General features: G+C 33.9%; 2 protein-coding genes across 5 annotated transcripts in view; one reads left to right on the top strand and one right to left on the bottom strand.

Annotated features, from left to right (window-relative positions):
* Window positions 1-8,937, top strand: part of gtdc1 (glycosyltransferase-like domain containing 1) — a 238,043-nt gene extending 229,106 nt beyond the window's left edge. The window contains exon 8 of one of the 4 annotated variants that reach the window (XM_015358382.2): window positions 8,587-8,937. In XM_015358382.2, the coding sequence (XP_015213868.1) occupies window positions 8,587-8,748 (162 nt within the window). In that variant the 3' untranslated portion in view covers window positions 8,749-8,937. The remainder of the gene's footprint in view (window positions 1-8,586) is intronic. The other 3 variants (XM_015358381.2, XM_015358373.2, XM_015358372.2) reach the window with 3 other exon arrangements.
* The window catches only part of arhgap15 (Rho GTPase activating protein 15), a 193,595-nt gene that overhangs the window by 84,406 nt on the left and 96,762 nt on the right, over window positions 1-12,427 (bottom strand). Inside the window, exon 9 of the mRNA XM_015358384.2 lies at window positions 1,994-2,116. Within this exon, the coding sequence (XP_015213870.2) occupies window positions 1,994-2,116 (123 nt within the window). The remainder of the gene's footprint in view (window positions 1-1,993; window positions 2,117-12,427) is intronic.

The raw sequence follows: 12,427 nt of genomic DNA, 5'->3' as shown, positions 1-12,427 counted from the left end.
ATGGATGCCCAGAGCCACAGAGCTGTGGACAGAGCACACATGGATTTCTTGCAGCTGCGTCCACTGAACATTGTGCAAGCAGCAGGCAGCTGCAGAGGTGGTTACATGAAGTTCAGTGCTGTCCATCAGTCAATGCAGATGGAGTCTGTGCAGAAAATGGCACACAGGTGTTTGGAAATCTCACCCCCACACGCACATACAAGTCAGCAATAATTAAAGTGCTCAACACACTCCACACAGAGGTCCTGGAAACAGACTACAGTACATAAAGCAGTTGCCATGAGGGTAGGTTCTAAATATGGTTTCTCTTTAAAACATTATAACTAGAAGTACCATGTAATCAAACCCATTCCATCTACAGTGTTTTTTAATCAATGATTCACCATTAACTAAGGCAAGCTCAATAATCTTTAGCTATATATGAAATGAGAAATTGAGGATTCTGTCACTTAAGTATTACTGGAAAAATCCCGAGATTCACAGGTGAAACTTGTATTCCAGTCACCCAGACACATCTGAGATTTCAGTGATGAGAAGGCTCACCTTGGCTAAAAGCAGAACTTATGGATAAGGGTGAGGCAAGGTACAGGGCAGCAGAAACAAACCCATTATCTCCCTAGCTCTGGTATTCTGGTTTTTAATCATTCGCTAAACACAACATACTAGTTTTTTTTTATTTGCTTTCACTGAACATCATTTCAGGAAACTTTTGTAGACTGAACTGGGGGAGACCTACAGTACCAAATGTAGCTGACATGAGTCATGAATCTGATAAACTTTCACCACACCATGCCAGTTGCCACCAAACTACCCATACATGGTAGAATTTCTATTCTTATTATTTAAAACCACAGCATGTACTGTAAATAAGTTCTTGATGAAAAAGGTTAACTATTCTGTTGTTTTTCAACCAGGGATATACTGATACTGGATACTTTCTGGTCATTACTTTAATATCATTTGTGTTTCCAACAGGCACAGATAATCAACACAGGGGTCTGCAGCACAGCCTAAAAGAATGGGGTTTTATGGGAGAAGTAATTTCTTTGGAGTCTCAGTGGTGTGATAGGGGATCTTGTTAAATATGTCCTCAACTGATATTTAACCCACTCCAAAAGAAAAACAGTTTTACTCTATAAAACAATTGCTACACAGCACCCTTGTTGTGTCACAGTTATAACAGCATATTGTTCTTGAATGAATACATTAAAATAATATTCAGAAATACTGCTGCATGTTTTGGGAAAAAGGAATTCATTTTAAAAACAAGTATTTGTGGTTTCAAGTTTCAAATAAAAATGATAGATCTTTAAATCTAAATGTTCTTAAAATAAGAGTATTCATTTGTGGTTTACCTCCATCTGAAAAAATGCAGTGTGTAATTTTTTTAAAACATAACATTTATATCTAGACACAATGCATATGTATTCCGCATATTCTTATTTTCTTAGTGATGTTAATAGTAATAACATTAATACAAATATTAGATGTTATTAAAAAGCTTTTTGGCAATCACAGCTGTATGTAATGATATTGCTAGAACTTAAGCAAAAAAAACATTATTTCTTATTAGCATTTTCACCTATGACTAATTAACTCTTTCAGCCAGGGATGAATGGGTTGATAGTCACAGATCAGCCAATGATCTCCAACTGTACAATACATACAGTACTCATTACTCAGTACTCAGTATTCATTGTAGAAAGGAAAATATTTCCTCAATTCTTTTCAACAAATAGGTCTTAACGGTGCTTGTGGAAATGCTATTTGGAGAAGAGAAGGGACTCTACTACAAATTAAGTACTGTAGGTGCAATACTATTTGTAAAGAGTAGGAATAAGACACATAAACATTGCTCTTGTGTGCACAGCATGACATTTTTGGACAAACTTGGGACAATACAAACCAGACAGAAGAAGAAATGCTTGGGGTTTTCAAAGTGTCCCTAGTTGGTAAGTAAACATTAAAACTGCTCCAACAAAGAGAATCTTACCCTTGATAATGCCCTTCTCCTGCAGTGTTTTCATTGAAGGTCTCCTGGAAATGAACTTCTTCAGACGGTTTTTCACTCCGTTTTTATCAGCACTATCTGAAGCACTGTAGTTCAGCTTGAAAACTGAAAAAAATAAAAATAATAAAAGCAGTCACATTTAAAGAAATAGAAATCAAAACACAAATGATGTTAACCTAAGTAAAACACACCTGAAGAGATTCCACAGCCAGATCAATGTACCCTTTTCTCTTTCTTTTCAATTTCAATTTTGTTGCTTAAAATAAACATATTTTTTTGCAAGGATCATAAACTTCTGCAGCCCTTCATTTACATCAGCCGACACACACCATCTCTGTGGTAATAATATTTCTCTTTCAAATCTAAAATGCAATACATTAAAACAGATAACCACAGAGAAAATCGCCAGTTATATTGGGGATTATTAATTGTTAATTCCAAAATAAGTATTATATTGTGTTTTTTAACCTCCTCTGTACACCATAACGTGGTCCCTGTGAGGTTTCAATAGAAAAGAATGGTCAAACGAATTAAGGCTTGCCTGAGGCCTTGAGACGTTATTTTAGATTTACTGCCTAGAAAATAAATTCTAACTGACAATGCTAATTTGAAATTGATTGATACAATCTTCATGATCCGTGTTGTGCTGAGGTCTTTTGTATAACTCAGTGGAAAAGAGTGACTACTAATAGTCTTTCAGCTGTGTTTCTTCCAAATGTAAATGAAATGGATTGCAACTAAACAAAGTATGCTAGGAACCGCCAAGCACAGCAATAGTAATCATAATGGTTAATTAGAAATTGTTAGGTCAAAAATATTAAAGGAAGGTAAGGCAAACTGTAATTTCCATGCATGCTTAAGAAATGGTTCTGTGTTTCATTGCACATGATATGTAATTAAGAAATTTAAATTCAGTGTACCATAAAAAAGTCTTTGTTGTATCTTGTGTTGTACCATTGACTATTACACATAGGCTACACACAGTTACAGGGTACAACTATAAAGACAATGGTGTTGATCTGTACTGCTTTTTATATTACTAGTAATATTTTATTTTTAACGGATCAATCTAAAAATTGTCTACTTTTTAAAATGGATTTTAACATTTGTGGTAACATTCTTTACAAACTGTTTAATTAATTTGATCATTACACAGTAGTTATTGGCACCTTATAAATGCTTAAATGTTTAAATGCTTTTATGTAATCTCAAGACCAAATAGTTTTTATGATTTATTTTTAATGAATTTATTCAATGTATACGATTATCAAACGTGACTTACAATACATTCAAAACAATACATGAACTAAAATTTTAACGCTGTAAAAACTTAAGTTGTGCTGGTATCTTTTGACACCTGAGGATCAAGTTCACAGACGTATGGTTAACTGAAGATCACTTAAATACAGTACAATGTCAAAAAAGCAATGGTCCAATATATTCATAGGCTGCTCAGCATGAATTTCACACATTTTGCATTATTTATTTCTATTTTATACATAGCTAATTTTGAATTACCAATTATTTCTTTATGGGCCTGTCATATCTAGTTCTTTAGGAGATCATGATTTGAATCAGCTGGCTTTCAAGTAAGGGTGTCTCAGCCCAGTTGAGTGGGGGATCTAGTAGGTTCTCCCTCAACATCAAGCAGTGTGATAGCTTTCTATTCAATATAAAAAGATACACAAGTAGAAATGGCCCCAATCCCCCCAAAAAACTAAAGAATGAATGAATAGGTTTCTCTTAAGTAGGGTGCAGAAATACTGTAATCAGTTCAAATAACAGACAGAAATTTGAAAATAAAAACCTAGCCTTTTAGAAAGTTGTGGGTGAACTTCTTGAACCCATACAACTAGTGTATGCAGAAAATGTGAAGAGTGTACTGCATTCATTCAGTCTTCTCTTAATTACACTACTGCTAAAACATCCCCATGGAGACAAAAGAGGCAACGAAGACTGATAAAATGGTTTGCTAGGGACTGCTAACACTTTGGAAATATGCTGCTGTAATGCAACATTAGCTTTCCTCAGTAAGGTTTATAAATTGTGTGGCTGTTTTACACGGCAATGGTAAATTAACTAAAGAATAAACATACTGTAGCAGGTACAGCAAGCCAGATTGAAATAGACAAGTCTTTGTTTATAACATACAATATTCATAATGAGATCAAGAGGCACTTCTGTGAGTGCAGGAAACAAGCTACCTGGCTATGTTGTTGAAGCTAATACCCTGGCTTCTTCTAAGAAACAGCTGGATGCTACTAACTACCATATGGGCTAAACATACCGCTTGACCTTCTCCAATTTTTTATACCTGAAAATCTTTCTGGGAACCAACAGGTGGATCAACGTTTTGTATTTTTGCATCCTTAATATTTAAAAATCTGTCAGGTAAATCATATTAATTTCCACATATTTAGACAAGTAAGTTACCCTGGAAAAAATGTAGTCTCTAGGCAATTAAATAAACATTTGCAGCATTTGAGTTTGTTTGCAACTGAACTCTGAATTGGATCACCGTAAACATATTATACATGATGTCTAATATCATTTTATCAAGTAATAAAATAAAGCTGATCCTGTACTACACAATAGAAAAGAGGAATTCCAGATACAGTCCTCTGATGCACCTTAGCCTGAAAAGGAATAAGTATTTTTTAAATTATTGCAAGCTCTGTCATTCCTGACAGGAGAGTTAGTGCCAACTGAACAAGAGGTGCATCTCTCTCTGATGTCTGGGCTCTCTTTTTGTCAACACAGAGCCAGGGGATGTTACCTGTCACTAGTCCATAAGGAGTTAATTTTGTCTCTGTTTTCATTTTCAGGCCTCTTTAAATAAAGGCAAGCAGATCAAGCATGTAACTACTTTTTTTGCCTGAGGATACTAGATTTTTGCAGGCAAATTAAAGTTAAATATTTTAGATAAACATTGCAAAATCAATATCTTCAAACAAACTTTAACTATACAGTATGTTAAATATTTAGCTGTGTATGTGAAATATTTGCCAATGAAAAACAAAAATATCTATGACAAAATAAGCAATAGTAAATGATGGATAAAACATTATTATTTTTAAAGCATCACTGGTTAGATGACTAATACATTATATCAATTCATACACCTTCTATCCCATACTGTCACTTGTTCCTTAATTATTATGATTTTTATAAATGTATTTAGAATATCTACTCTTTTTTCTGTGAATGAACGAACACCTTGAATGAATAAAATAACTGAACTCTTTGAGCTAAGTTCTCTGATAACCACAAACTGAAACTTTTGAGACAGTAACTTCAGTAAAAGAGTTGTCTTCCACCAGGTTTTTTTTCCAGGCTTACTTTTTAAATTATGATCATATTTCTGGTTGAAAATCTTCAATATGCATGTCCATGTTTTTTTTTCCTCCTATAAAAATGTCATTAAATTTATATAAAGTGAAAATTTAAAAAGAGGGAAAAGATCCAAGGGGCTTTCATCTATTTACTCTCCATTTTATACAGTATGTACAGTACGTGATGTGTCAATTTAGAGTACTGTTTTAGAGTACTGTTTACCAAACCAGGTGCCCTTGAAAGTCTAAATAGGCCTGTTAACCCAGCTTCTTGTTTAGTTTTTTAGTTGTTCATGTGACATGGGAATGAGACATTTATGCCAGGGATGCCATACTTGCTAGTTTTGAGATCCCTTGAGCTTTTGTGGCATATAAAGCTCAGAGACCAGAGAACAGGCATGTACAGTACATGTCCAGTAGCAGCCAAACATGTTACTAGCCTGTGACTTTCACAGTAGACCCCTTGTTGTTCAGCCCTATTGATGACAGTTGTTCATCACCAAAACAAATTTACCTGTAGTACATCTGTTCAATAAAATGGCAGCTCGCGTGCTACAAATACTTAAACCTGATGATAACTTTGTAAATTTGTAGCACTTAGAAGTGGTTTCATCTGACACTTGTGTTTTTATTTAATTTAAGTTATTTTTAGAAATGTTCAATAACATCTTTAATAATATAATTCTGATCAGAAAAAGGTTGTTCTAGAAGTTCTTATCTATAAATGAGTAACAACAGTGAATTGTAATATTTTACATTTTTAATTGTAATTACTGCTTAAATATAAAAAATGTATTTTTATATCATTTTTTTTATTTTTTTGTTCTGGAACAAAATGTGGAGCCATGTGTATAGTCTCTTTTATCTGTGGAAAATAAGACTTCAACCTGGTATCTGTGGTCAATGAGCAGCACAGATAAAATAATGCTAAAAATTAATGAGAGATGGAGATCAGGCCCTTAATTCCATGTTATTCTAATAAGACAGGGATTAGTGGGTGTTTACATCATCAGATTTGGAAAAATCAGTTACTGTTGGGATTATTATTATTTGGGAAAATCAGTTACTGTTGAGTATTATTAATTAGACAAATTAATAAAGATGAATCTGTAAAAAATAATAGACACTGCTTACATAATATAAAGTCACATACGTTAAACTATGATAACTGTTGTCCTTTTATTTGTTTAAATATATAGTAAGAGAAGAAAAGGGAGAGGGGTGGTTCCTTTTATGATCGTATAGAATTTAATGCTGTTTTTAATAGGTTCTAACTATGATGGGTTTTACACATCTCTTTTTCAGCAGCAACACCAACAGTGACTGCAAATTTCTTCCAATAGCTGTTATTTTTCTTTCAATTTATAAACTCATGATCCCATGAGTTAAGCAATAATTAATTACCACCAGGGTGCACAGGAGTGCTTTTAACGTATGTTGTAAGCATTGGCTTTTTTGAAGAACTATCAATTAAAGAGTTTCTGAACTGGACCAATGCGTATTGACAGTGCGTGTCAGGGTAAAGTACTATTGATTGCTTCACATCATGTGTATGGCAAAACCAATTTATTTCAAGTGCCTCCACTTAGTTGAAATACATTTTAATAGTCTTTGGCCTTGTTTTAACACTTGAATCTATTCCCCAGCACGAATTGTAATTAAAGGTAACCTTGTTAAAAAACGGAAAGAAAAAATACTTTGTATGTGAAAGCTTTACACTGTTCATACAATCCAAGCAAGCCTGCAGTTTCTTCAGTAACAACATTTTTCATTTTCTTAAGCTGGTCAATGGAATTGAACATTACTTCCTACAACAGCAAATCCTAATGTAGAAGACTCCAACCTTAGATCTAGTGTTGAAAAACTAAAGCATATATTAATGCAGCTAAACTGTACTGTTTTCTGAACCTTATTTTTCTATGTATTATTACCACATCATTTATAATAAGGAATACAATAGCATTAACTAGAGACTGCCACATTAAAAGATTAAACTGAAAAATTACTTCAGAGATAAGCATGCTCATAAATTATCCCAGTGACTTTTGTCATTATCCCATTAGTTTAAGACTTAAGTAACTCCAAGTGACTGCATCAATGCTTTTAAAGTTTTTCATTTTAGATTTTCTTTGCTCCTATCGAGAGCTGAGCATGTTGAAGAGAATATGAAATGGAAGATTAATCATTGTGACAAAGAAAATTATCCCTGTTTATTTATGTCATTTGTCTGCGTTAATCACACAGGAAACTCAAAAGGTACACGAAACAAAGGATAGCTGTACTCTTGCATTGCTCCTTTCTCAGTCTGGAGGTAATGTACTGTAGTTCGGTACAATACCTTCTCTGTCCTGGAGATAAAACATAACAGTCTAATATAACTTCCTGGTGCAAATCATAGGCTTAGTCCTAATTTATTAGTGTCTTCCTCTAAACGTGATGTGTAGTACCAATGAATGTACATACAGCCCAAGAATATAACTGTTTAAAATAAGATGAGTTAAAAAGGCATAAACTGATACCAGTTACTAGATGTTTTTTTGGCAATGTTTTGGCAATGTCACAGCCCTGGACACAGTTAGTATAAATGCTGAGCCTCTGTTTAGGATTCCTTGATCATGCTGTTTACTGGAAGAGCTTTGAGAAGAGCCAAATACTGTAGGTTTTTAGTGATGGGCCCAGCTAATATGGACACAGCCATACATCAACTCAGAGAAATGTCTGCAGTTGGAACTGTGGGGACAAAAGTAAAAAAAAAAAGTATTTTAAAAATATTTCTTCAGTTCCATTTATAGAAACAGTACTACCTGTACTGTATAATCAAAACTAAATGTTTAAATATTTTTATTTTTTTATTTGCAGCTAAGCCATTGACAGAGCCATCTTTAATTTCAATATCAGTTCCAGGAACTGGACTTAAACGGCACTTTAACAAGGAGTTCATTCTCACCAATGTTCATGATTGAGTCCTTCAGTCATTCAGTCCATTGGTTAATCCCTAGAACTATTTTAGGGACATAGTGTAATAATAGAGTATTTTGATATCCATCTGTATCTGAGTTTGTCCAAACCGTCCAAACAGTTTATTAAAGAATGAGAGAAAACACAGGCATACAGGAAATATTTTATTGTGTCTCTTGTCACCACAGTGTGCGTGGTCAGACCCAGGATTCAAGCTGCCATGTCCCCAGCAGTGCCAGGCAGAGACAAACACTAAACTTACTGACCGCTTTCTCTTTGCCACAGGGAGTGTGGAAGCTCTTCAGAAGGAGGACAGATCACCAGGTGACCTCAAGAGTGACCTCTTGTGCCTGTGCCAGGGTACTGGCTCTGTCTCTTCAGGGAATGGAAAACGTTTCCATGAATGAAGGAAGTATGAAAATGGAAAATGTCCAGATGCACTATTAACGACAGTAATAACTTTCGGATTCAATGGTAAAAGGCTAACAATATGAAAACAATGCAATGCCTTCTAACACAGCCAAGACAGATAATTTCTCCAAATGCAGCTCTAATCTTTGCACATGCTTGACCTTCAACCTAAGTGTTACATGTGGATATAAAATAGCAGATTCCTGATCAGAATGAGCTATAACATTCATCAAATTAAAAAGGCAGACCAATTTTTAAAAATACTCATCTAGCATCTCCTTTGTGACTTTATACTTTTCATGTTCAGAGTCCTGCCTTACCTGTGTGATCTACTGTATACGTGCACGAATGAACAATTCAGAATATGTCTTCAAGCCTATAAATGTGTGTGTGAAATGAAATGAAAAGCTTACCAAGTACAGTACATTCAGTAATACGATGATGACTGTAGTTTTACTGTAGCTCAACTGGGAAAAACAGCAGCTCCATCCCATCCCAAAAAACTGCATATTTCATGTCACTTTGTTGGTCTGTTTTTAAATTGTTATCTAATAGGTCTGTGTCAAATAAGGTGCTACAGAGGTTAGCCACTGCTTTTACTGTATAAATGCTAGAAAGTCACGTTGCAGTTCCAACACAGCTTCATTTGACAGGCACCAAAATCATATAACGTAAAAAGAAATGAAAGAACTGCTACACCGATGGCAAACAACCTTATTTATCTTTTATTTTGTGTTGCATTATATATTTCTGTATGCCCAACAGAACATGTAAAAAGTAAAGAATTTAGACATCTGATTAGTTTACACAGAACCAAAACACTGCCTGAGGTTATACATTACAGTGTGTTGACTTTAGTTATTAGGAAAAGAATTCCCATGATTCAGAAAGGCATTTGCTTTTGTTTTCAGTGTGTGTAAACAGTCATGGTATGTTTCCCACAAGTCTGATGAACAACTGGCCCCTTTAAACATCACATTTTTAGATCAAAACAGCCGTTAAGCTTATCAGCCTTTGAAGTGATTCCAAACTAAAAGAAAACTGTTATAAACACCTCTGATAAGCTCTAAATATGTGCTACAAGTATTTTAAGGGAACTACAATTAAGAAAAGCAAAATAACTAAACTCTTTTCAGAACACATTGTTACTGATAAAACAATGTTAGGTATAGGTTTTGATATCTTATTTAGCTGATTTAGTATAAGCTCAGTATCATCTCAGAAGAAATGATTTTGACTTCAATACCTTAAATCCAGAGCTCAATATAAAGTAGATGTCACTAACCATTAATTATCACTAAATTTCTATTATGAAAGTTTGTATTGAGGGAGACAGTTTCTTGCCATTTTTTTCTACAGTCATAAAATGGTGTTATGTCATAAATACTTTCTTGAGTCTTCTCAGAAAAAATGTTTAGAAATTGGTAGAAATTAGTACTGTATACTTTTGAAGGAATTTAAATGTGTGTTCAAATGCACCTTTTTATGCTCCAAGAAAACAAGCTTGTACTTGCAAAACTAAATGAGTAGAGGTATCAGGGGAAAGAGGAAGAAAGAAACTGATTAAGGTAAGGGTTTCAAAGCAAATATATCTTAAATGATGTGCAAATTACTTCAGTATTAAACATGACTGATGAAAAGAAGATAATCCCTTAAATATCTGACAAGTTCTGAAATGCCAGGTTTCCACCAAGACAAGGAATCAGAGAAAAAGCCCACAGTAAAGGGACCAATTGAAACTGATCTATCCACAGAGAGGATGTGTGATATGACTTTCTTTTGATGAAGCCCATCTCAAAGTAAATGCTGGTTACAAAGCGATGCAGTAAGCATTTACAGATCACAGTACCTGCCTTTATGCCACAGTTCTCCCAAGAGCCTTGTGAGTAAGCCTTTCCTAATCAATGACCATGGAAAGGCTATGTTTTGCTGACAACTGGAAATTAAAACTAGCTAAGAAAAACAAGGTTGAGTCCACTTTATGGAGCCTTTTAAAATAAGCACAGTAACAAGGATGATGACATCATTTACCTTCATTAATGTTTTTCTTGGTTTTAAATGAATCCAGCAATTTTAATAAAACTGCAATTCAAAAATAGGACAAAGAAATTACAGAGCAAACTGTAAATCCATTTAAGATTAAATGATGATCCAGTTACAGTATATTTCAATAAATACTTATTTTATAGTAGAATTATAACTAGTGATGTTTATATAAGTATGTCTTATAGGGTGCAATTTTTATGTTTAACGTGTAGTTTAGGAGCAATAAGTCATTATACTGGAAATTATAGGAATGGATATTAATTAGCTTCACTGAATCACAATACTGAACTAATTCATCATGTATACAATATCAGAGGCAGCCCTTAAAGACAGCTCATTATCAGGGTGTGGCTAAATCTGACCAGTGAAATAGGTTATTTATCCAGCCATGCTCATTTTCTGGTTAAAGAGAGGGGCTTTCTAGTCACATAGTTTTAGTGCACTGGTGATAACAGAAATTTAACCTTCATTTAATTTCAATTCTATAAATTGATATATTCTATAAATTGCATGTTACAATCACATGATTATTTCTTCTATGATCAGAGATAGAAAAAATATTTGTTTCTCAAAGAAGAAGCTAGGTCTATTCCCAGTGTATTCTATTCTGCAAATAAAAAGGAAGCAGATCACAAGAAACCATGTCCCTGCGTGTGTTCTGGGCTAACACACCTGAGCGGACACTGTTTTTATGAAGGCCGGTGCCCTAAGGCTAGTTCTCTCTATTTGTGAACACAGGAAGAAGATGTATAGTAGGACTGAACAGGGGATTGAATGAATGATTTGTGTAGCTATACTTAGCAAAAGACAATACAAAGTCACAGCACAATGGAAGTGAGAACAAAGCTATGGCAAAGACTAATTTATGATGGATGAATATTTAAAATGTAGTTTTAGAAACTCCTATTCACTCCTACTTCATTTTGATTTTTAGTAATTCAAATATAAGCACACTTAAAAAAACACATACAATTCTAGTACAGATCCTGCTGTACTTGAATAACTTGCAACATACAATATATCTATGACATCTCAGACAAAGAGATGTAAAAAACTTGTTTACACTTTTATAATAAGGGTAAACAAATTTGCCAATTGGTCTTTTACACTTTAGAGAAATGACTTTTTTCCTTGTCTCAGAAAAAAAATCTGATTGTTCAGTAACATTATAGTGAAAAAAATGTGGTGCTTATCTGTTTGACGTGATAAATGGGTTTTATATGCTGCTTTTAATGTGGACAATATGAATTGTTCAAAATCCATTTTTCTTATTTAGGCATGGAAGTCACATGAATAATTTATCTCTAAGGATAGACATACTGATCATTTTATTTAAAGCTTACATGTTATCAGGTAACGTGTCCAATATTTCTCCTGTAAAGCTGCACGAAGCTGGTTTAAATGCCTCTTTGTGTATTGCTTCTGTGGTCTCGGATTTGTTTGCTGGAATTAGAGGTCTTGTAGAATTGAACTGTGGTTTGAGAAACATGTTGCAGTAAACAAAGCAAAAAACCTCATAAAAGGCATAATTTTCGTGAATAATGTAAATACAATGCAAAGATTATAAAGGTGAATCTTGAAGAAGAGGTATCATAACAAGTTAATACCTTTAATCAATACTTTTATGTCTATCATTATATATGGTAATGCATTGTTAATTAAAGACACT

Source organism: Lepisosteus oculatus, chromosome 12 (assembly GCF_040954835.1).
Source record: "Lepisosteus oculatus isolate fLepOcu1 chromosome 12, fLepOcu1.hap2, whole genome shotgun sequence".
Classification (NCBI taxonomy): domain Eukaryota; kingdom Metazoa; phylum Chordata; class Actinopteri; order Semionotiformes; family Lepisosteidae; genus Lepisosteus; species Lepisosteus oculatus.
Note: the sequence above shows the minus strand (reverse complement) of the source record. Positions and strands in the feature narration are given on the sequence as shown.